Consider the following 23,892-nt stretch of genomic DNA (forward strand, 5'->3'; position numbering starts at 1 on the left):
GATGGGGGCTGCAGCCACAAGGCTCTGCAGGCTGGAAGGCCTCACTTCCAAGGTGGTGGGCTACTGAAAGAACCAGGGAGTTACAGCTGGAAGGGGGCATCTTGCCCCCTCTCCCTACCCCCAGATAAAGTGAGAAGATGGCACTGCAGTGATGGGAAGGCTGGCTGCGTGGGGCTGGGGGGAAGTCGCTGCTTGGGGTGAGTGGTCATTGAAGTGATCACAGGAGCTGAAAATATCTGCAGGGATGGGGGACGGTTCCTGCAATGATGAAGGATCACTTTGCAAAAGAAAGGGGCTAGCTTCTTGGTGTGTGTGTGGGGGTGGGGGGGTGGCTGCAGTGATGAGGGGGATCACTACAGTGATGGAAAACCTAGCCAGGGAGGGGACTGGGCTGATACTGGGACAGCTGGGGTCGCTGCAGCGCCGGAGGGCTGCAGACTGAGAGGCTCTGCTGCACTTGCAGGACGCCTCACTTCCTGAAGGACGTAAAGGGTGGGGCCTCAGAGGTCTCGGTCCCGAATTGATGGGGGGCCGTGCGGCGGTGGGGACGTGGTCCCTGCACTGCGGCGCTGTGTCTGGCTCCAGCGGCCAGGGCTGGCGCGGAGGCGGTACGGCGCCCGAAGGGGGCGGGGAGTGGGGGGGAGCATCAGCCCCGCTGCAGCGGCAGGCGGGGCCGAGACCGGCTGGAGGGGCTGCCTTCCCGAGCGGGGGCGGGACCAGCACCCGCAGGGCCGACGCCCCTGCGCGGACTCACAGCGGCCGCAGCAGGAGTCGAGAGCCGGTGCCCAGCAGGTGCCGGGACTGAGTGCAGCCCGGGCGCAGAGGCAGCACCACCCACCCTGGTCCCGGCGTGGCGCCCAGAACTCTGCAGAGGACGCGACGGTGAGGCTGGGGCTGCCCGCAGGGAAGGGGACGATCCCTGGACCCAGCCTGCAGCATCCCCTGACAGCTCGATTGTGGGGGCGGCGGCGACTGCCGTCGCCCCCTACTCCCAGATCAGCTCTGCGAGGGTGGGGAGAGGTACTCTTGACGGATCCCACGGAATCCCCCTGCCCCAACACCTCTCCTGCTCTTGCGTCCGAAAGACCCCACCCCTCCTTTCGCTTCCCATCTTCTTCCCAACCCAACCCCCTCCACTCCAGCCTGCAGCCCCTCTCAGCGCCTCGGGCAGATGAAGAGCCGGAGAGAGAAAGACTGCGGCCCTTGGGCTCCCCATCCCATCCCGCCCCTGCTGTCCCTTGCTGGGCTGGGGACACCCAGGACGATGCTGGCCCTTTAAACCCTTGCTCCCCACCCAGAGCATCTCCCATCTCTCCACCCGCGCCACTTCCAACAGCTGTCAGCCGCGGGGAGCCCCGGGGGGCCGGCAGGTACGGGGGCGGTGGTGAGGCCCGGGAGCGGGTGATGGAACAGCTGTGACACAACCTCCCCGCCCCCCCCACCAACCCCCCCCCCCCCCCAGCCCTTAGAGGAGCCGGCGGCGGGACTGCTGGGCGTCCGGAGCGCCAGTTAATCATTAACCCTCCGTTCCCCGGGTCCCCGCGCTGCCCGGAGCTGCCCTCCACCCCGGCTTCCCAGGTAACAGGAGAGGATGCCCATCTCGCCATCCCCCTCTCTCCCTTCTTCCCTGCCCTAGCCACCTGTCGGGCGGGCGGGAGGCCCCGGCTCAGCCTTGCGCCCCCTGCAGGTCTGCGTCCTAGTGCCTGAGTGAGATTCTCCCACCCGCTTTCAGCAGGGCGGGGAGGGGCGCCCTGGACCCACCCCGCGTGCCCCTTCATCGAGCACCTCCTCCCGCAGGGGCACCATGCCAGGCCTGTACTGCCCCTCCAGCTGGACGCCGCTGCCCCTCACCGACTCCTGGGTCCGGGCCTGCGCCAACGGCCCCTGCCTCAGCCTGCGGGCCCGGCTCACCTATCACAACCCGCAGCCGCAGCCGGTGGACGGTGAGGCGCGGGCGGGGCGCGGCGTGGTGGGGAGCGGGTGCCGGGCAAGGTCCGACACCGCCTGTGCCCCCCACCCCGCTCCAGGCGTGTTCGTGTACCCGCTGGCGGAGGCCGAAGTGGTGTCGGGCTTCGAGGCGGAGGCGGCGGGCCGGCGCGTCTCCTTCCAGCTGCAGAGCCGGCGCCGCTTGCAAGCCGCGTGCTGCCGCGCGCTGGGCCCCGGGCGGGGGGCCTCCACGCCCCGCCGCTGCGCGCAGGGTGAGTCCTGGCCCCGCCCCGCCTCCAAAAGCCCGCCGGTTCCTGCACCCGCTCTGCGTCCCGCCCCTCCCCGTCCCCGCTCCAGCTGCTGATTTTTTCATTCATTGATTCATCCCTTTTGGGACTGGGCACGACTTAGGCCAGGTGCTGGGGCAGTGCGACCCAGGCCTGCCCTGAGGTTGGCAGCCAGGCAGACAGGCACAGCAGGGGGTCCGCATGGCTGGCTCCCCCTCGGGGGCATTAGCTCCTGAGCCTGGGGCAGGGTTTTGGTCGTCTCCAAGGCCCGGCATCTCGCAGAGAATGTGGCACAAAGGGGCTCAGGGAGTGCTGGGTGAGGGAATGGAAGCCCACCCCGTGCTAGGTTTTGTGTTTTGCACTTCATTCTTTCATTTATTTATACGTTCATTGGATTCCTGCACATGGGATTGGCCTCCAGGTAAGAAGAGGGACAGAACCCAGTGGTGTTGAGAGTTGGCATGAGCCCAGCAGGTAGTTAGAGGCCAGAGTGAGCTCTGGGCTGAGGCCACAGGAATGTTCCAGAAGGAAGTGGAGGCAGCTTTTGACTGAAAGGACGGTTAGGATGTGGTGATGCGGAGAGGAGGGGAATGGCACTCCAGGCAGGGGCAATGGTGTAAGCACAGGTTTGGAAGTAAGTTATATTGGGTGATGGTAATAAAACACCTCCTGTTTATAGTGATTTACAGTTAACAAAGCCCAGTCACTGGTATCACCTCATTTGAATCCAGAGAGGTATGTAATGCGAGTGTTGTTCTCCTTCCCCTTCTTATGGGTGATGAAAATAACAGCAACGGGCTCTTACGTGTTGGATGCTTTCCATATATTATCTCATTTATTCCTCACCACAATCTTTGAGATATAGTTATTATTAGTTATTATGACCCCTATTTCATGGATGAGGAAACAGAGGCGCCTCAAACAAGAGAATTACCGAAGGGCAGGATTAGAAGTCATGGGACTGAGACTCAAAACCTGATGCTGTGCTCCCTCCACCATGTCAGGCTGTCCCCAAGCCTCAGCTGGCTGGGATGGGAGCCCTTTTCTTCCTTATTACCTTCCTTCTTTCTTTCCCTTCCATCTTTTTCTTCCCTTCATTTATTCAGCAAGTATTTCTCGAAATAATGGATAAATGATTATTGTGGTGCAGTGAGGTGAGGTAGGGCTGTACAGGGAGGCTGGGGTCAGACGGTGGAAGGCCTTGACTGCCACTGTACACCTGGCCATTTCTCCTTTAGCAGCAGTGGTGGCCTCCACAACTCCACCAGTCCCCAAATCAACCCACGATCTAAGTAAAATGGTGTGCTTGGTATGCAGATGCAGCCTTATGTCCTCCAGCCAGCTTCCAAGCAGATTACTGCTCCCAAACTCCTCTTGGGTAGAAAATTCTGGAGCTACTCCTAGTGGGCATTGGGGAGCCCCTGACCATTCACGGGCAAGGAATTTGTGAGCAGGGTGGGTTCCAGGCTACCGGGGATGTCAGTCCACAAGGGAGGGTCCTTTGGGAAGATGATGTCCAAGGTTTGAATGGGTAGGGGCAGAAGGTATGGGTCCCCCAGGATCTTGGGGGTGGTGTGGACATGGTCCCTTCTCCTCTTCAACCCTCCATTAGCAGTGATTTCACTTCTCCCTTTCCTGATGACAGCCAGAGCCTTCTACCATTAACCTGCCTCTCCTACCATCATTCATCTCATGCCTCCATCCTGCATCACCAATGCATTAGCCCAGTGTCCCTTCAACCTCAAAAGTCCCCCTTGCCCAGGCTCCCCTGACTCAGTGCCTGCTCCCACCCCTATTTCCCTCCATCTCCTCTGCTTCCAGCCCCTTCTGACCCCTTTTCTCACTCATCATAGGTCATCTTGTCTTGGATCTGGCCCAGGCCCGGTCCACGCTGGTGCTGCCCACTGGCCTCATCGCCGCGGCCGGCACCATGACAGTGACCCTGCGCAGCAGCCGGGAGCTGCCCTCAAGGCCTGATGGGGTGCTGCGCGTGGCTCTGCCCTCTGTGCTCACCCCGCTGGCCCTGCAAGGCCCGCTGGGGCCCCCCAGGCCTCCGGGGCTCTGTGACGACAGGTTGGGCCTATGGTGATTCTCTTCGTCCCTCCCTCGGCTTCTCTGGGTCTAGTGCGGGTGAGGGGGCTTTGGCAGGGGGTCCCGGGGGATGGGCAGGGTGAGGAAGGGTTGGGGCCAGTCAGCCAGAGGGTCTAGGGGCCTTGGTAGTGGCTCAGTGACCCTCCTCATGCTCCCTTCCAGCCCTACCAGCTGCTTCGGGGTGGGCAGCCCTCAGGAGGAAGGGCTGGCCTGGGAGGAGCCAGCTGCCCCTCCGGACGTGTTCTCAGGCCCTGCCCGCTGCCCGGCCCCATACACCTTCTCCTTCGAGATGCTGGTGACTGGGCCGTGCCTGCTGGCAGGTGGGTGCCCCTCCCAGTGTAGCTGTCTGGGAAATAATTCAAGGCTTGGGGATGGGAGGAACACAGGACAGAAGAAGACAGGTACCTAAGCCTTGGGAACCTCCAGTCTCCCAGTGAGAGCATTCCCTGGCTGCTTCTACATAACACACACACCCCTAGGTGTGTCATTGTAATTTATTTATATCCCACTCCGCTCACCAATGGGAAGAGAGATGCTTACAATGAGACCAATCCAAGTGAAGAAGTGGCGTTCCCTTGTGCAAGAGGCTGGAGAGGATGCTAAATCAGCAATTGCTTGATGTATAAGTCTTTGGCGAGCCAGGAACAGAGCTGGGAATCTACTGCCCAGCCTTTCATAAGCAGGCAAATCCCCCCTCGTCCACTGACCCCATAGATTAGGCTCAGAGCTGAGCTCAATCAGTCAGGAGCTTGCCCACACCACTGTTGTCTGGGGAGCTGATGTTTGCGCTCAGTGCTGGCCTGGGGTGGGGCAATCATCACCTCTCCCTGCCTCTATGTCCCTCAGGCCTGGAGAGCCCCTCTCATGCTCTGCGGGCAGATGCACCCCCTCATGCCAGCTCCGCAGCCACCATCTGTGTCACATTGGCAGAGGGCCACCGCTGTGACCGGGTCTTGGAGATCCTGCTGCACCCTAGTGGTAAGAGGCTGGGGCATGCAGTGGGGAGTTGCACTGGGCAACTCTGACCTGCTTCAGGACCACCTGGGTAGCATTCTTCAAGTCTAAATTTCCAGGCCGCAAACCAGATGGACCACGTCATCTGTGAGGGGGCGCCCAGTGGTGCAGGGAGGCTGGAACTGCAAGGTCCTCCCAGGGCAGTGGGACTGGGCAGTTGGAGTCCAGAGACAAGGACTTCCCTGACAGAGCTGTGTCTCTTCCTCCTCAGAGCCCCACCAGCCGCACCTGATGCTGGAGGCCGGCAGCCTGAGCTCAGCAGAATATGAGGCCTGGGTGAGGGCCCGCCGGGATTTCCAGAGGCTGCAGAGAAGGGACAGTGATGGGGACCGGCAGGTATGGCTGCCTGGGGTCCTGGTCTGACCCCTGGCTGCACTGCTGGCTGTATTTGTGCATGAGGAGCAGGCAAGCAGACTCATGTTGGGATGGGTGGGGGGCCTCTGCTCTCACCAGGGCTTCTCAGTAGCTGCCACCACCATTCCAGAGGGCTGATGACTATTGTCATAGGAGGGCCCATGCAAGTCTCCCTGGGATGTGTCTCAGAGGATGGGGGCTAGGTCTGACATAGGCAGAGGACAGTCACCTGCCTCTGCCATGGCCTTTATTCCAATGACTACAGAAAGGTGTCCCCTCTGGGTGGATTAGACAGAAAAGGCCCCAGGGCTGGGTCCTGCTGGTAGCCCAGGTTGGAGTGACACTAAGCCTGGCCCAGGATGACGCAGGGCTCCTGTCTCAGGTGTGGTTCCTGCAGAGACGCTTCCACAAGGATATCCTGCTGAACCCCGTGCTGGTGCTGAGCTTCTGCCCAGACCTGAGCTCCAAGCCTGGACAGCTGGGCTCAGCTACGCGGGAGCTCCTCTTCCTGTTGGACAGCAGCAGCATAGCACACAAGGCCTGTGGGGACACGGGGTGGGCAGGCCCGGGGGCTGGGTGAGGCAGTGGATCTGAGGTGGGCTGGCGGCAGCCTCTTGAAGACATACACACACACACACGTGTCTCTCTGTTTCTCATACACATGCAGGCATCTCTCCCAGATTCCAAGAACCTCTCTCATACATAAAGGCATAGTCAGTCACACCTAAGCCCAAACCCAAGTGTCATATACACCTCCAGAGTCATATACACAAGTGCCTTGCACACGCACTCAGAGTCTCCCTCACACTCCAGACTCTCACTCAGAGAGCCTGGAGAAGGCAGGCAATCTGCTGTCCCTCACTCTCTACCAGTGCCCGTGGGGCCTGCCTCACGCTCTCCTCTCTGGCCTTCCCCAGGATGCCATTGTTTTGGCTGTGAAGTCGCTCCCGTCCCAGACGCTCATCAACCTGGCCATATTTGGCACGTCAGTGCAGCCCCTCTTCCTAGAGAGCCGGCCTTGCAGTGATGTGAGTGTGGCCCAGGGATTTGGGGTCCTGGGGGAGATGTTTCAGCCCAGCACGGCCCAGCCTCTGCCTTCTCTCTCCAGGACACTGTGCAGCTAATCTGTGAGAGCCTTGAGACCCTGCAGGCTGTGAGTGGTCCCCCAGATGTGCTGGCTGCGCTGGACTGGGCCATGGGGCAGCCCCAGCATAGGGCCCACCCTCGGCAGCTGTTCCTGCTCACTGCTGCCTCGCCCATGGCCACTGTTACCCACCAAACCCTGGAGCTCATGAGGTGGCACAGGGGGGCAGCCAGGTATGGGGTGGGCAGAGCCAGGTGCCTGAGATCAACTCCTTCAAGAAGCTCCTGAGGGTCACAGCTGCTTCCCTTCCCTCATCAGGTGCTTCTCCTTTGGGCTGGGGCCCGCCTGCCACCAGCTGCTCCAGGGTCTGTCTGCCCTCAGCAGGGGCCAAGCCTACTTCCTGAGGCCTGGGGAGAGGCTGCAGCCCTTGGTGAGCTTGAGCCTGGGCCCTATTCCCGACTCCTGGAAGCCCGTGTCCCAAGTTACCCTGAGTCTCCAACAGAACCCAGTCAGGTGGCAGGGTCTCTGGCACCCTGACCACTCCAATCCCTACCTTCTCTTGAGATGCCAATCAGGGGGGAGCTGCTGGAGCTTCTGTGGGTGCTTCAGGAGGCCAAAGGTGGGGGTACATGGCCTCCGACCACACCCCAAATCTTATTCTTGGTTTTGTCCTGGTACTGAGCCATGTCCTGGAAAATCTTGCTCATCCACGTGGCAAGCTCAGGCCAGGAGACAGACCAAGCCCTGCGGACTGAGCACTCAGTCCCATTGTTTGTTCCTACCCCCACTGTGACTCTGCTCCCCTCAGCGCAGGGGCTGGGCAGATGGCATCAGGGGAAGGGCAATTCTGTCGGCTCTGTGGCACCTCTTTCTCTCCCATGACTTCCCTCTGGCCACTCCTCACAGCTTGTGCAGGCTCTGCGGAAGGCACTGGAGCCCGCTTTGAGTGACATCTCTGTAGACTGGTTTGTGCCCGACGCAGTGGAGGCACTACTGACCCCCCGGGAGATCCCAGCACTCTACCCTGGCGACCAGCTGCTGGGTTACTGCTCACTCTTCAGGGTGGATAGCTTCCGGCCCCGCCCTCCCAGGGTAGGCCTAGGCTGGGGTGTGGGAGGTGGGCCTGGGATGGCTGAAGCCCCCGCATCTCTTCAAAACCCTTCTTCCATTCCCTGTGCCTCTCTCTGCCAAACTCTCCTACTCCCAAGGCCTCCCCAGAGATCACACTGGGCCCCCCCCCCCCCCAGGGTGACTGCAGCCTGCCCCTCTCAGGATGTCTTCCACTGGGTTGTCCTGCAAAGGGTTGCCCTTGGCTTTTACCAAAGGACACTAAAGCACAAAGCCACAGAAAACAGCTCCAGCATTTGCTGTGAGATTCTTGTCAAAACTTGCTCATTACTGCACACAGTGCCCTACAGAAAGCACCATCTGATTATCTCTCGTTAACACTCAGGGACAGACAGAGCATAGTCTAGATGAAATCTCAGATCCCAGCTCTGCCATGTGCTAGCCATTTCATTTTGGGCAAGTCACTTAACCTCTCTGAGCCAATTTCCTCATACTTATTTTTTATAGCGTTGTTGTAATTAGAGGTCATATTGTACTTGTTCTTGGTAGGATACTTGACACATAGGAGTTTGAGAAGTGATAGTTATTATGAAGAGCTCTATCTCTCCAGAAGAACTAAGCATACTTCCTCCTTTTTGATCATGAGAGCTGTATAATGGACGGTTTGCCTTTTTGCCTGGCTGCTGGGAAGCTCAGGGCCAAACCTGAAGCTCAGCCACAGCAGCTCTATTAACCCCATGGCTAGCATATATGCTTCCATTTCTGGTTTATTAGCTTTACTGGCTCTTGCGGTATGCCATCTTAAATCCTGTTTGGAAAGAGTTTATGTATAACTACAATCTGCTTTTTTTCCCAATGACTATCCCTCTCTAGGGCCAAGAGCCTGGCTGGCAGAGCTTAGGTGGCTCCGTGTTCCCGTCCCCAGAGGAGGCGCCATCTGCCACCAGCCCTGGCACTGAGCCCACTGGCACCTCGGAGCCACTGGGAACAGGCACTGTGTCAGCAGAGCTGTCCAGCCCATGGGCTGCTGGGGACTCAGAGCAGAGTGAGTGCCCCGGTGTATGTGTGTGGCTGCGTTGGAGAAGGAGTGGGCAGTGGGAGGCCAGGGCCGGGGTCTATTCTCCTGTCTCCCAGCAGGTACTGACGCTCTGACAGATCCAGTCACCGATCCTGGACCCAACCCCTCCTCTGACACAGCCATATGGCGCCGCATCTTCCAGTCCTCATACATCCGGGAGCAGTATGTGCTCACCCACTGCTCTGCCAGCCCCGAGCCAGGCCCAGGCTCCACAGGCAGTAGCGAGTCCCCTGGTTCCCAGGGCCCTGGCTCCCCTGAGGGCAATACTGCCCTGCATCCCCCTTCTCAGCAGGGCTGCCGCAGCCTGGCTTGTGGAGAACCTGCAGGCTCCCGCTCCTGCCCCCTGCCTGTACCCCCACTCACTCCAGTCAAGGTGAGATTCAGTCCACATCCATTTTCCATGTATCCAGCAAACTATTTATTGACCATCTGCTGTATGCAATAAATTTCGCAGTGGTTACTATTAAGTCTAGCTGAAGAAATAGATGGGTAAATATATAATGATGATACCATGCAACACACAGTGATGAGCACAGGGACACGGTTTTATGGGGGCTCAGAGTCAAGGTGACTAACCATGTCTGAGGGAGTCAGGAAGGCAAGAGTCATGTCTGGAAGAATAAGTAGAAGTTAGGTAAGCAAAGAGAGCGAAGATATGAACGAAAACAGAGACAAGCAACAAGCTCAAGTGAGAAAGAGGGCATGGAGGGAGATGACACTGGGAATGGGGCTGGGGCCATAAGGAGCCTGGCCTTACTGCTAAGGGTAGTGAGCAGCCATCCAGGGTTTCAGACGAAGGGGCATGTGGCCCGTTGTGTGTCTAAGTTTGATGGCCAGGAGCTCTGCATTCCTTGACCAATGGACCCCACTTCTCAAGTGCAGGCTGGAGCCTTAAGTGCTGAGGTGCTGGGCCGTCGATGCAGAGTGGCTCTGGCTGGCCGAAGCCTCTCATCACCCCCAGGCCGGGTGAACCCAGTTCCCGGCCGGCCCCGGCATCCCTCTCTGGGTGCAGCCCCAGATGGGCCGGGCCCTGAGCCAGGGCAGCAGCTGGGACAGGGCTTGGATGACTCAGGTAAGGACTGGATGGGGAGCTGGATTCTGACACCAAGGAGGCCTTGGGGAGGTGGAGTCCAGGGCACCACACTGCCTCTGCTCTGCCACTGTCTCTCCCCAGGAAACCTGCTCTCCCCAGCCCCCATGGACTGGGACATGTTGATGGAACCACCCTTCTTGTTCACAGCTGTGCCCCCCAATGGGGAGTCGGCCCCTGCAGCAGTGCCACTGGCTCCCCTCACTCCACGCTGCCATGTGGTGATCCGGGCCCTGTGTGGGGAGCAGCCTATGTGCTGGGAGGTGGGTCTTGGGCTAGAGACACTATGGGGGCCTGGGGATGATGGCTCGCTGCCTCCGTCACCCACTGAAAGAGAAGGTGCTTGGGACCAAGCACTTCATCGGCTGACAGCAGCTTCCCTGGTCCGGGACAATGAGCAGCTGGCTCTCCGAGGAGGGGCCGAGACCATGGCTGACCGGGGTGAGTTGCTGGTGGGCCCAGTCAGGGCCCAAGGAGCCTGTATGGGGCACAGAGTAGCAGAGGCATAGGTCTGTGTGTTTGATCATTCTCTCTATCTCACCTTGCTCACAAATGATTTGAGGTGGCTCATCCACAGTGACAAGAAAAAAAATTACGCAAGGCAATGGGAAAAAAGCGATAATAAAAGGAAGTGGAGAATGAGGTCATATTAAAGATGCACACCATGAGGTTATGTGCCCCTGCAAGCATAGGACCCAAAATCGGCAAGCTTCCTAGCACCCAACATAGAGGGAAACGTGATCTTGTAATGATTCATGGTGCCCGTAATATAAAAAGAAACCTGTCATTTGGGAAGACTATTAAAATTAAATAAATTTAAAATTTCAGTTTTTCAGCTGCACTAGCCACATTTCAGATGCTTAAGAGTCACATGTAAATAGTGGCTACCATATAGGATCATACAAATACAGAACATTTTCATCACCGCAGAAAGTTCTATTAGACACGCCTGAAATGAGTAGATGGAAAAAGAAACCAGTCGATTCCTACAGGTGGTGTAAAGAATGTTGTTTCTGGCTGGCCAGGGGGCCAGGACAGAGGGAGAAGCTATGAGGAGCACTGAGAAGTTTTTATACAAAGCCCTCTGTAGGGGGTAAGTGAACCCCCGCCCCTACACATACACCCGTTCACGATGCTATTCCTTGGTTTCGCAGGCCATGCCCGGAGGTCCTGGCTCCGGGCCCTTCAGACAAGCAAGGTCAGCTCTGCCCCCTCCTGCTTCACCTGCCCTGTAGCTGTAGACGCCACCACTAGGGAGGTCCTGCCCTCAGCCCTGCAGGTGCGGAGCTCAGGTAGAGTTCCTCCCAGGTGACCTCAGGTGCCACACCTCACCTCACTGGCCACCCTCCTGGGCAAACCTCACCTGCCTTCTGTGTCCCTGCAGAGCCAGCAGAGCCCCCAGGCACCCCTCCTGCCTCTCAGAACTGCCAAGATGCAGCTCTTCTGCCCGCAGTTGTCCACTCTAAAGGTAACACCCCAATCTGAGGCAATAGTGGGGAGTAGGCGGGCTTAGGGGCCTCTCCTGGAACTGATGGCCTGGCCCCACTGCAGGACCGCACGGAGGCTCCCTGGCAGGCAGATGGGACCAGGACCGAAATGGCAACTCCAAGCCTGCTTCAGGGGCCCCTGCAGCCCCCACCAGAGGTCTTCATCGCCCACCTCCCCAGCCTCCCTCCAGGCTCAGTCTGGGCCGTCGGAAAGTCAGAGGCCCAGACAGCCGTAAACTCTGCAGCCCCAACATGGGTCAGGCCAGTGACGACAAGAGTGATGGCAGCGACCATGACTATCTGCCCTTGGTGAGGACTCGGGAGGTGGAGGGTGGCACTGCCAGGGCCAGGGCGCTGTCTCAGCTCGCTTCTCCCCCCACCTCCTCTCTCCTCAGGTGCGGCTGCAGGAGGCGCCGGGCTCCTTCCGCCTGGACGCCCCCTTCTGCGCGGCGGTGCGCATCCCGCAGGAGCGCCTGTGCCGCGCCTCGCCCTTCGCTGCGCACCGCGCCAGCCTCAGCCCCACCTCGGCGTCATCTCCCTGGGCACTTCTAGGTCCTGGTGTCGGCCAGGGTGACAGCGCCACGGCCTCCTGCAGCCCATCCCCCAGCTCGGGCTCCGAGGGTCCAGGCCAGGCGGACAGTGGGCGGGGCTCAGACACGGAGGCCTCGGAGGGAGCGGAAGGGCCCTGTGGTGCCGACCTGCGGGGCCGGACCTGGGCCACGGCTGTGGCGCTCGCGTGGCTGGAGCACCGCTGTGCAGCCGCCTTTGGCGAATGGGAACTGGCAGCAGCTAAGGCCGACTGTTGGCTGCGGGCTCAGCACCTGCCTGACGGCCTCGACCTGGCTGCCCTCAAGGCCGCAGCCCGGGGTCTCTTCCTGCTGCTGCGCCACTGGGACCAGAACCTGCAGCTACACCTGCTGTGCTACAGCCCAGCAAACATGTGAGGGCTGCGCGTTGCTCAGGCTGGCGCCCCCCAACAGTTGCAAGTCACTGCCACCCAGGGCCGGCTTCTTGGTGCTGGGAAGGGGTGGGCTGGTGACAGCCTGCCCCCCACTGCTTCTCATTCCTTTCCCAGAATCCTCTTGCCCCCACAGAAAGTGCCTGCCTGTGCTCTCTCCCACTCCTCCCACCCGGCACCCCTTTCCCTCTGAGCTCTGTGCAGTGCAGTGGAAGGGGAGAGAGCCACAGTCCCCAAAACCTATGCAATAAAGTGCCTCTTAGGACTGCCTGAATGAGTTCTTTATCTGCCGCATGCATGCCCCTCACAGCCTGGTCCAGGCCCCTCCATATACCAAGGTGGACTTGGTAAGGTTTATTGGGAAGGGCACAGAGTCCATCCCCATCCAGGGTCCTGAAAATGGACTGGAGGGGAAGAGGCGGATCTCAGTGGGCTTTCTTGCTGTGCTGGATGCTCTTGGGGAAAGGCTGGGGGCCCAGCCAGAGCTGCAGCAGAATGACAGCATGGCATATGTGCAGGGCAGCAGAGCTGCAGGATGTGGATGGGTATGTGTTCCAGGAGAGCTCAATGAGCCCCAGCACCAGCAACCTGGAGATGAGAAATAAGCTCCAGGTTCTGTTCAGTTTCTAGGCCCTTTAGCTCACCCCAGCCCCTCCATGGTCACATCCTTGGGATGAGGGGCTCCCTAGCCCTTCCCACTCCCCCAGGTTGTCCCAGCCGGTACCTGAGCAGGTGTGTGAGCCAGCGTGCAGGCGTGGCCCACAGGAGGTAGGGTAGTGTGTGGAAATACCAGACGTAGAACTGGTAGTGGAGGGAGCGGCTGAAGCAGATACCAATGAAGTTGGAGGTGAAGAGGGTAGAAACAATCTGTATGCAGTGGTCAAGGCCAAGGGCAGGAGCAGAAGAGGCAGGAGTTGAGGTGGGCAGGGGTGAGGGGTGGGGTTGTCGGGCAGGGAGGTTCCAAAGCAGAGGGGCAAAAGTTTTTGGGTCAGATAGCCCCGGGCTCTCCCATTCCTAAATGCAGACCTTTGGGCAAGTTTCTTAACCAATCTACACCTGTTCCTCAATCTAACATGGAGACAGTAATACCCAGGGCCGTAAGGTCTACTGAGTCCATTACTCACTGGCTGTGTGACTTTGGTAAATTACTTAACCTCTTAAAGCCCTAATTTTGCCACCTGTAAAATGAGGATAATAAAAATATATCCCTATCTTAGGGTCTTTTGTTAGCTTAAATGTTAGAATGTATATAAATCTCTTAGAAAGCACAAAGCAGAGTCAGAACACATAATGGCAACTCAATCATATTCAGAATTAAGAATAAAATATGCTTAAATATGTAAGTGCTCAGCACAGTGTTTGGTGCAGAGCAGGAGCTCTATGCATGGGCCCTATGGCTATTACTGGTACCTCCTTTTCCCTCCCCCAGGTCCCAGCCATCCAGACCTAGCTGACCAGGACCCCATCTGCACCTGGAGAGGGCAGGACTTACCTTGCTGATTCAAAGGATATGATTGGGTGTGAGGGGCTGGGGTGGAACCTTCCTTTTGGAGGGATCCTTCAGCAGCGACAGGATACTTTCCCCTGTCCTAGGGAGAAGCCATTCAGACACTTATCAAGCCCCCATTGTGTGCCAAGCTCTCAACTCACCCTCGAGCTCAAAATCTCCCCCAAGGAGTTCCCAGGGCCTGGACCCTTCATTCCTTCCCCAATCTCTGCCCATGGCACTGTTCCTCTTTCTCACCTGTGCCACCTGCAGAGGGCAAAGAGCAAGAGCAGAGTGAGGTGGGCAGCCAACAGTGCCAGGTGGAAGGCACGATGCAGGAAGAGGGCCTCTGGGAGGAAGCGCCAGTTAACTGTCCAGCGGAAGAGAAACTGGCGGCCAAGGTCAAAGGAGCGGGATAGGTAGCCGATGGGGTTCTCCAGCAGGAAGGGCAGCCCCAGCAACACCTGAGGATGGGTGTGATGTCAGCAGAGCTGTCCAGGCTCACCTCAGCACCATGCTAATCACTGAGGGGAGTGGGAAAGGTTGTAGGACTCATTGGTTCTCTAATTCCCACCAGGATAGCAGGAAAGCCAGCCCACAACCCAGGCCACAGCCTGGGGCCAAAGAAGCTGAGGAGGCAGGTAATAACAGTGCTTTAAGTTGGATTCACCAAGTCATAAATGGGCAGAGCTAGAAAGGTCCTCAGAGACCATCTAGTTCAACACCCTTATTTTACAGCTAAAGAAACCAAAGCCCAGGGGTAGTGGCTGCCAGGAGCAGAATCAACTCCAAACCCCTGTCTCTTGGCTTTGAGGAAGTCTCAAGGATGGAAGGAGGCCAAAAAGAGTGGCCTCCCCTTCATTAAAAAGGGGAATGGGTGAGGCGGGGGTACCTGAAGGACAGCACAGATGCCCAGTTTGGGGAGGGCTCCACGGAGACCAAACTGCATGAGGAGAAGGAACAGTAATCCAGGGGCGAAGAGTAGCACGTTCATCTTCACAGAGACTGCCAGGCTGGGGAGGGCAGGGGAGAGGAAGGGCTGAGATCAGCTCCAGGGCCATGCAGCCCACCCAGAGATGTACTCCCTACCATCACTATAGCAACTCCTCCCCTCCCCGGCCAGCAAGCTCCTGGATGGGGCCCACACTCAGACCTGCCGGAGGGAGGGTAAGGCAGCCTGGGAGGAAGCTGAGGGCAGGGGGCAAACACCTTGTCTCTCTGCCCAGACTGAGCCAGTATACACACTGAGTATTTAGAATGGGCAGGGACCAACTCCAATAACAGATACTGTCTGGAAGGAAGAAATGGGGGGGGGGGGGTGTTTTGGCAGGGTGGGGGTGGTGAGAGCAGAGCCTTTCTATAGATCCTGGACCTGCTTAGCAGGGCCCTGACTAGTCCACATTGTCTGGCCACTCTTACTCCCTCTGCTGCAGAAAATTAGGGAGAAAGTGATGTAAATTTAAAAAGTGAGAGAGGGGGCCAGAAGGGAGGAGTATTGACCTGAAACAGCAGCAGCCCCAGCCCCAGCGCTGGGCCAGCAGGAGGTTGATACTGAGGAACAGCAGCACCATGGCCACCGGGTCATTGAAGAGCCGCAGCACAAAAATGGAGTGGACACGGTAAGAGGCACAGCACATGAAGAAAAAGACGAAGGGCGGGACCTGAGAGGTGGGCACAGTGGGGAACAAGGTCAGCTTACCAACTCTGAGCCATCTCTGCTCCCCAGCCCTCCCAGGTTGGGGCCCCCTGGTCTCGGTAGCATGGACTCACCTTGCAGGTCTGATGATAGATCAAGAAGACAAGCAGCAAGGTAGCCAAATAGAGCACAGCAAAGATATGCTGGGCCATACGGATGTCAGTGCCCCGGCCAGTGGCATAGTATAGCCCCATAAAGATGTATACAAAGCCGGCTGGATACCTAGAAGATGAAAGGGAACGTGAGTCTGGGTCAGGCCACACAGCCTGGTATCCAGTCAGCCCCTCACATCCTTGCTGATCCTCCTATCCCCACTCACACAAGAGGTCCGGTGTCACCCTGCAGCTGGGTATAATCATAGGTGCCATTGATGACGCCCTCTACCTCGGCCATGTAGGCCTTCCAGTCGATCTCTGTATCTGGAAAAGGACAGGATGATGTGGTTACTTCCAAGTTCTGAATTTGTCTGCCCTCTATATCTCCAGCCCATCCAAGCACAGAGTTCTAGCTCATTCCCAGCACTTCTATCATAACTCCTTATCTAACTGCCTATCTGACATTCACTGGGTGAACCCAGACATCTCAAACTCAACATGTCTGTAATTGAACTCACGATCTTCAACTCCAAATCTGCTCTCCTTCCTGGGTTCCATGAATGGCACCATCAATGTCCCAGCTGCCCAGGCCACAAATCTGGGTAACATCTTTGATATTTCCTTCTCTCTCATTTCCTACCACCAGTCACCAAATCATGCCTATCCTTCATTCTAAATATTTCTACTATCTCATCCTTCTCTGCTATTACATATTCAAATTTGGGCCTAATATAATCTCTAGCCTCAATGATGCAAAAGCTTCCTAATTAGGCGCCCAGCTTCCACTTTCACCCCACTATAATATAGTTCCCACCCTAATATAATAGAAAAACACTTCAATGATTCTCCAAGGCTCTTAAAATAAAGACCAAACTCTATTATTCCCATTTTTAGAAGAGGAACCTATGAATTAATGAGGGTAAGTGACTAGCTCAAGATCAGTGAGCTAGGAAGGGTAGAATTGAGATCGGAACTCATGGGGTCCTAAATTCTTAACCACCACGCTAAGTGTAACCTTAAGGCTTCCAGACTCCTTCATAATCTGGTCTCAACTTCTGCAGTCCCATCCCTCAGTACTACCCACACTTGATTTGTGTTCTGCCTCTAAAAAAGTTCTTTCAGTTCCTCAAAGGAACCAGACTTTCTCTTTTGACTGGAGGTTTCTGAAACAGGATCCTCTCTGCTTAGGCTCTGCCTCTCTTCCCCCTCCTCTTTTCTCTCTTTGCTCAACTGGCTAGTTCTTACCTCTCAAGGGAGACTCTAGGAAGCCTTTCTCGACTCCTCCAGTCTGGCTAGGTGCCCTCCTGTGTCCTTTATAGCACTTTGTCTTACTACTACCATGATGAATATGATGCACTATAATTTTCTGCTAACTTATCTTTGTCCAGACCCAGACACTGAAGCAGGAAATCTGTCTATGTTTTTCACCACTGAACCGCTGGCACCTAGCATAGCGTTAGGCACATAATAAACACTCAATAAATGTCTTGAATTAATCGTCTTTAGCAAGAAAGCTTTAAGCCCCATGTCTAGATTCAGCCTGGAAAAGAGCCGCCAATAATGCCAAACGGACTCCAGTGATCACAAAACGCCGTCGCTGAAAAGAGACTTTCAAGATCTCAATTGAACAGATAGAAAATTGAGACCTCGCACGAGAAGTGAGGTGTCCAAAGCCACGGAGACAAGCAGCAGCAGCAGCAGTACATTAACTCGGACCCAGGTCTTCCGACTCCCAGCCTGGTTTACTTTCTCTGCCTGGCAGGCTGTACGTTCGGGGCAGAAGGCCAATCTCTAGGGTCTCCCCTTCCGTCATGGGGGAAGGATTAAGAGCCGGATTGGTTTTCTGTGGAGCAGCCTTGGGACTTGGGTAAACGATATGGGTTTGCAACTGACGACTAAGTAGGATCCGGGGTATGGATTTGAGATCCGAATCTGGGTCCCTGTTTGGGTCAGGGGTTCGGGTCCCTCTCCCTCCCCTCCCCTCCCCTTCGGCGCACTCACATGCCACCCTGTGAATGACCCAGAAGGTGATGCCCACCTCCGCCAGGCAGAGGCAGGCGGCCACCAGCAGCGTGTAGCGCGGCTCCAGCAGCAGTAGGCGCCGCTCTTGCCAGGCGCGCCGCAGCCACTGCCCGCAGAGTCCCATTGCCCGTGCTGCTGGACCTGCCCGGCCGCGTTTCCGCACGCCCGCCGCCATCTTGACGGTGCGCCGTTCCTGTGGGCCCGCCTCCCTGGAAGCCAGACACTTAGGCACTTAGGTTCCGCTCCCGGCGCCCGGCGTCGCAACGTTGTGAGTGCTGATCAGAGTTCCCCGAGTCCTTATTTTGAATGGTCTTTCTCTTCATTACATACTTAGGGCACACAGGCGCTAATGTGGATCGACCGTTTGCCTAAAAAAGTAACATTTCTGCCCGCGCTGTCTCCTCTCCCCTACCCCGCGACCCCAGCCCAACACTTCGCCTGTGCCGGGAATATCTGTGTTCATGCCAGTCCCTGCTGGAGGGAAAGATCTGTGTCCCCGCCCCCCCCCCCCCCCCCCCCGCCTCCCCTCAGAGTCTTCTGTGTGCTCAAAACAGGAAAGAAATGAGTTTTTCATGAGTTTTCAGACTTCTTAATGGAAGGAGCCGACCAAACTAAAAATATGAGAGGAGGCAGTGATGATCCCAAGTGAGTCTGATACCATGAGTGTGCCTCGGAAATGAGCGAGCAGTACAACCGGAGGAGTCGGGGTCTGGACGATATGGTTTCCCTAGCCGGAGGATTTTTAGAAGAGCGCTTAGCAGGGGACGGAAGTTCCACGTGTTTATGTTGAACCGCTTCAGGTGGTGGGCGGAAACACAAAGGCCACGCCTCCCACATTCTGCCATCCCGATTGGCTACATAGGGGCGCCAAGCCCCGCCCAAAGGTGTCGGCCGGCTGCTGGGCAGGCCCTGCGGCGGAGAGCATGGCCTCTCTAGGGGCCCCCGCGCCTCAGCCAGAGTTACCGGAGCAGAACTGCGAGTACCGAGAGGTGCAGTACTGGGACCAGCGCTACCGGAGCGCTGCCAACTCTGCTCCCTACGAGTGGTTCGGGGACTTTTCTTCCTTCCGTGCCCTCCTAGAGCCGGAGCTGCGGCCGGAAGACCGTATCCTCGTGCTAGGTGGGTAGTCCAGGCGCTGCCCAGCCCAGATGGAGCTGGCTGGACCTGCCCTGGCCTGGCCCCATCCCCTTTCTTTGCGTCTGTCTGCCCCTCTCAGAGGACACCCCAGTTGGGAGCCAAGATCCAGTACTTTCAGAATCTCGGCAGTGTTTAGCCAGGGCAAAGAGGAGCCAAGAGATTCTTAGTCCGGGGGCCCGCTGGAGAAATATAGTCTGAGCCTGAGCGTAGTAGGTGACCCAGGACCCGTTCCGGACCCTCAGGAAGCAGCCTTGAGCGCTGGAGAGCTCAGAGGACCTAGTTCAAGTCCCAATACTAGTTGGCTGTATGACTTAAGTCGTGAACTCGTTCTGAGCTTCAGATTCACTTCTAGAAATGGGACTGCAGCTTAAGTCGGATAAGGCACGTGCAGGCATCTCGAGCACAACGCCTAGCACTTTTTTGTTTGCGCCGATGGTCACCGGGAGCAATTGTCGCCTAGAAAGAGTTATCTTGTCACTCTCTGAGCCCTATGTGAAACTTGGTCCTGTGCCCCGTGTACAGTGAGGATGAGGACAGCGCCCTTTGAGGTCGAAGGGGAGATTGCAGCCGAGATTGGTGCGATCCCCCAAAAGAAACAAGCGCTGGGATGCAAGGTGGGACTCTCAAAGGTCCAGCTGCCTCCTCGGGGTTTTCTCCCACTGCCAGTCTTGGGGGCTCTAGTGAGGTTTGATTGAGCAACGGGTTTACTTCCAATTATAGCGTTTGTTTTGGTATTTGTAAAAGCATGCATGTGTTTAAGTGAAATATTTCATATATGTGAAAGAGACATCTATAATGTATATATGTAAGGTCTAAATAATAAATCTAATATGTGTGTATACCCTACTCAGTTTGAGAAATAGAACATTCCTAGGACTAGGAAGGAAGTGTAACCTAGTGCTTAAGTACTTGGACCTTGGAGGTGGCTAATTATGTTGGAATCTTGGCTCATGTAATCTTAACTGTGTAATCCTGGACAAAATACTTAACTGTCTGTGCCTTCATTTTTCAGCCTTAAAAAAATAAGAGTACTTATGTATTGGGGTTTTAAGATGAGTGAGTATGAAAGATACCTAGAATAATGCCTGGTGAAATAAAAAGCTCTGTGTATAGTCAAGGTTTTTTGTGTGGTCCATCAAAGTCCTTTCCCCCAGAGAGAAAGACTTTCTTGAATTTTGTGCTTTTAAACCATTGAATTTATTTATAGATTTACCATAGATCTGTTTTTCAAGCTTTGGTGTCATTCAAAATCATCTGGAAAGCTGGACTGCACCCTGAGAGTCTCCTTCCAGGGACAGTCTAGGTTTCTTCCTGGGAATCTGTATTTTCAACAAACCCACAGCTGATTCTCATGCTGCTGATTGGCAGAGTAACACCGCCTTAAAATCTGCTTGATGGGGAGGTATCTTTTTCTGGATAGAGGGGAGAAAAGTCTAAAAATCAAAAAGGAAAACTTTCCAGGCAGGATTCCCAAGATCTAAGAACAGGACTCACAACTTTGGGGAGTACCCTATGTCACGTTCCACCTCAACAAAGATAAATTGAGCACCTGGTAGGTGCTAGGGAATGTGCTGGGCTCTTTCTAACTTTTTAAATCCTCATGACAACCCCTTGAGGTGAGTGATAAGTATTATGAGATTTACTCTGGGATGGATGTTGGTAAACCTTTTCTGAAAATGGCCAAATAGTAGAGATTTGAGTCTTTGTGGGCTATACAGTTTCTGTCACAACTAGTGGAAAGGCAACCACAGACAATACATAACTGAATAAAAATAGCTGTGTTCCAATAAAAATTTATTTACAAAAACAAGTGGCAAGCTGGATTTGGTGACCCCTGCTCTAGGTCCTTGTCTCAGGTTGGGTTCCCCAGAAGCAAACCCTAAGATGAGGATTCACGTCCCAGTCATTTATAGGGAAGTGCTCCCAGGCGAAATTGGTAAGAGAATGAGGGAACAGGGAAGGGGAAGAGGCCAAGCAGGATTGTGATCAGAGGTAAAGTTTCCCTCAGGGGGGTTTCAGCCTGAAGAGTCACAGATACAAACTGTCAGAAGCACACATGCCAAAACCTAGGGACACTCCAGGGGGATCTGGTCAGAGCACTGACAGTGTCCACTATTGTCATGCGGCAAGTAAGTGGTGAAGTAAGGATGCTATCTGACTCCAGAGCTTCTATTTCTCCTGCTGTAGCATGCAGATGGGCATAGAGGCATCTAGAACTCTGTTGAAACTAGTACAATGACTACATTGTGAATTACAGCCTAATGGTCATATTGATACAGCTAAAGATGGAATGTCATGACTGACAGTGAGTGGGCCTCTTGAAAACTGGGAGACAGTTTAGCATAATGGTTTAAGAGCTCTGGTTCTAGATTGAGACAGGCCTGTATCCAAATTCTGGCTTTTCCACTGACTGTGTGACTTTGGGAAAGTTCCTTATCCACTTTGGGCAGCCTCAGTTTCCCCATCTGGAAAATGGTAATGGTAATAATAGTTGTCTTCTGTATGGAACTATTGTGAAAATAAACTGATCTAATTCCTGTCAGTTGCTTAGCATAGGACCCAGTGTTCAATGACTGTTAGCTATCATTATTATTATTGAAAATGGGAGTCAGAGAGACAGTTTATCCAGGACTGTTCAAAGAACAGAGTACCCTGCCTGAAGACTTGTGTGTCTGGTCCTCATGGCTAGAATATCCTCATGGCAGTTGAATGCATATGGCTGACTCAGCTTTGCTGTCATTACGAGTCTGTGATTCTCTTTCCTTGATTGACTCCATGCTCTGTAGGAATCTTCTGATCATAATTTGGATTCAATTTGTATTTCATATAGAGAGAGAAGGGATTGACCAAAGGATTGACTGTCCAGACCCCATGATAGCTATTTTTCCTGTTATAAATTAGTGAATTGGTATTCTGGCTTATGCCTTAGTCTCTTGGTGTTGGGATTGCATCCACATAGCTCTGGGCTTCCACGTAATGGGTTCTTGGATCTGGCTCAATTCTACAGGGCTCTGCTTCCCTAAGTCTCCATCTAGGGAGGCATAGCCTTCCCAAGCCCCATCTTAGTTACTAAGAGGCACCAAGTCACTGAGGCAGTAGGATCAGAAACCACTGCTTTGTAAGCATGACTGTCCCTGTGGTCAGATTGTGTTCTCCCTTCATCTTTGATAAAGTTCTCTTGGAAGATGCCATTCCTGTACCAAGGGGAATAAAGGAAGGAAATGTGGGTTTGTCCACACTTGAGCAGAGCTCTGCGGGCATATGAGGTTAGGTGTGAGGTGATGAAGCAATTGTAGGGCAGAGAACCCAGGGGAATTTCAGCCTGAACTGAGTTAGGGCCTCTTGTTCAGCCACCCTTACCTGCCATCCCATGCAGTGTATCTACTGGAGCTTGCTGTGGTTCCAGTGTGGGAAAGGATGCATTGGGTTTTCCAAGTGAGATAGTACTCTCCCTGGGCCCCAGGGCCTGAGGAGGAACACAAGAAGGGGCAGCTGAGGACCAGCCAGCAGTCTCTGGGTGCCCTGTCTGGTTGCCAAACCCTGCTAGATTAGGGCTATCCCAACAGCTGATCCCATGATCCTCTTAGGGAGGCGAATGGGGATTAAAGGCAATCTAATCCCAAGAGCTGGGAATCCCCATGTGGAACCACCAAGAGCTGTCATCCTGGCCTGTTCTCAGGCTGAGACTGACCACAAGAAGGCCTGGAAGAGGCCAATGTATCTTCAAAGGAAGTTGTGCCATCTTGGCTATGGATCCACATCCACTCCTCTAACCTCCACCTCTTCTCACACCTGACCCTGCTCTCTTTGGAACTTCTTTCTAAGCACTTCCTACCAGAGTGTTATGATTCTTCAAGACTGACTGCTTGTCAGCTTGCCTGAAACCATTGGCTGACCCACCTAAGGTGGGGACAGGGACCATCCTTTGTGCTCCTGCAGCCTGTCCCTATTGAAACACTTGTAGCATTATGTGGCAGTTGCCTGATTACACATCTGTTCCTCCCATGAGAGCATGAGCTCCTTGAGGGGGACTCTTCTTCATCAGCAGAACCCAATATGTAGTGCACAATACATACATTAAGGAATTACAGAGGGTCAGCTCCACTATGTCCCCAACTAGTTTCCCCTTCACTTGTTAACTCTGTCTTGAACACCAAAGTAGGATAATAACCCATAACAAGAAGTCTTCCCAGGGCTGATATCATCAGAGATTCCCTGAGAGGTTAGGGATTAGGATAATACAAATATTATCCTAATAATAATATTATGGTCCTAATAATGCCAATATTATCCCCATTCAGAGTCTGAGGAAACTGAGGCTCAGAGTTGAATGACTTGCCATGGCTGTGCGACTAGGGAAATCAGAACCCAGATCTTTGAACTCCTAAGTTCAGAGCTCCTTCAGCTACTTTCCAGTTGTTTTACCTTTTAAATTTAGTGCATCACATCCTGCATGTAGGGTAGGTATCGTTATCTTCATTTTTCTGAACAGGAAATCCAAATTCCTAGTATGTAAGCAATTTGCCCTAGGCCACACAGCTGGGAATGATAGAGCCAGGCTATGTGCCCAGGTCTGTATAACTTCAAGGCTCATGGTCTTTTCTGTACGATGCTGCTTCTCCCTCAATATGGGAGGGTTTGGGCTGAGAGGAATTGGGGCAAGAGTGGATGGATAATTAGGGAGGCGAGAACCAAAGCTAACCTAGCCCTTTTGCCACCCACCCAGGCTGCGGGAACAGTGCCCTGAGCTACGAGCTGTACCTTGGGGGCTTCCCTGATGTGACCAGTGTGGATTACTCATCAGTAGTGGTGGCTGCCATGCGGGCTCGCTATGCCCATGTGCCCAAGCTGCGCTGGGAGACCATGGACGTGCGGGCGCTGGGCTTCCCCAGTGGCTCCTTTGACGTGGTGCTTGAGAAGGGCACACTGGATGCCCTGTTGGCTGGAGAGCAGGATCCGTGGACCGTGTCCTCTGAAGGTGTCCACACTGTGGACCAGGTGCTGAGTGAGGTGAGGGAG

The 23,892-nt window shown here is 55.1% G+C and overlaps 3 protein-coding genes across 41 annotated transcripts in view; 2 read left to right on the plus strand and 1 right to left on the minus strand.

Annotated features, from left to right (window-relative positions):
• Nucleotides 1-502: 502 nt before the first annotated feature.
• On the plus strand, nucleotides 503-12,707 carry VWA5B2 (von Willebrand factor A domain containing 5B2). 36 transcript variants are annotated; one of them, XM_070583275.1, is made up of 22 exons: nucleotides 629-882; nucleotides 1,143-1,370; nucleotides 1,463-1,578; nucleotides 1,798-1,943; nucleotides 2,028-2,198; nucleotides 4,067-4,286; nucleotides 4,467-4,624; nucleotides 5,151-5,282; nucleotides 5,530-5,654; nucleotides 6,055-6,210; nucleotides 6,590-6,700; nucleotides 6,781-6,989; nucleotides 7,075-7,186; nucleotides 7,663-7,848; nucleotides 8,698-8,869; nucleotides 8,959-9,275; nucleotides 9,785-9,974; nucleotides 10,077-10,433; nucleotides 11,147-11,284; nucleotides 11,377-11,460; nucleotides 11,544-11,788; nucleotides 11,875-12,707. In XM_070583275.1, exons 4-22 carry the CDS (start codon nucleotides 1,805-1,807, stop codon nucleotides 12,421-12,423), a joined length of 3,771 nt encoding a protein of 1,256 aa, XP_070439376.1. In that variant the 5' UTR covers nucleotides 629-882; nucleotides 1,143-1,370; nucleotides 1,463-1,578; nucleotides 1,798-1,804; the 3' UTR covers nucleotides 12,424-12,707. The 36 variants fall into 36 exon arrangements, with proteins under 36 accessions (XP_070439380.1, XP_070439390.1, XP_070439372.1 ...); XM_070583278.1 differs by having other exon boundaries at nucleotides 678-882; nucleotides 8,962-9,275; XM_070583288.1 differs by having other exon boundaries at nucleotides 734-882; nucleotides 8,962-9,275; nucleotides 11,147-11,271.
• ALG3 (ALG3 alpha-1,3- mannosyltransferase) lies at nucleotides 9,297-18,194 on the minus strand. Of its 3 annotated transcripts, none has more exons than XM_070583301.1 (9): nucleotides 17,753-18,194; nucleotides 15,939-16,038; nucleotides 15,694-15,841; nucleotides 15,424-15,584; nucleotides 14,816-14,936; nucleotides 14,182-14,387; nucleotides 13,949-14,026; nucleotides 13,162-13,305; nucleotides 9,297-13,025 (listed from the first exon to the last, which is right to left on the minus strand). In XM_070583301.1, exons 2-9 carry the CDS (start codon nucleotides 16,010-16,012, stop codon nucleotides 12,863-12,865), a joined length of 1,095 nt encoding a protein of 364 aa, XP_070439402.1. In that variant the 5' UTR covers nucleotides 16,013-16,038; nucleotides 17,753-18,194; the 3' UTR covers nucleotides 9,297-12,862. The 3 variants fall into 3 exon arrangements, with proteins under 3 accessions (XP_070439402.1, XP_070439401.1, XP_070439400.1); XM_070583300.1 differs by having other exon boundaries at nucleotides 9,297-10,470; nucleotides 17,716-17,944; XM_070583299.1 differs by having other exon boundaries at nucleotides 17,716-17,943.
• A 414-nt stretch (nucleotides 18,195-18,608) lies between these two features.
• Nucleotides 18,609-23,892, plus strand: part of ECE2 (endothelin converting enzyme 2) — a 30,041-nt gene continuing 24,757 nt past the window's right edge. The window contains exons 1-2 of one of the 2 annotated variants that reach the window (XM_008525972.2): nucleotides 18,609-18,855; nucleotides 23,600-23,883. In XM_008525972.2, the coding sequence (XP_008524194.2) occupies nucleotides 18,660-18,855; nucleotides 23,600-23,883 (480 nt within the window). In that variant the 5' untranslated portion in view covers nucleotides 18,609-18,659. The remainder of the gene's footprint in view (nucleotides 18,856-23,599; nucleotides 23,884-23,892) is intronic. The other variant, XM_070583314.1, reaches the window with a different exon arrangement.

This window comes from Equus przewalskii, chromosome 18 (genome assembly GCF_037783145.1).
Source record: "Equus przewalskii isolate Varuska chromosome 18, EquPr2, whole genome shotgun sequence".
Classification (NCBI taxonomy): Eukaryota; Metazoa; Chordata; class Mammalia; order Perissodactyla; family Equidae; genus Equus; species Equus przewalskii.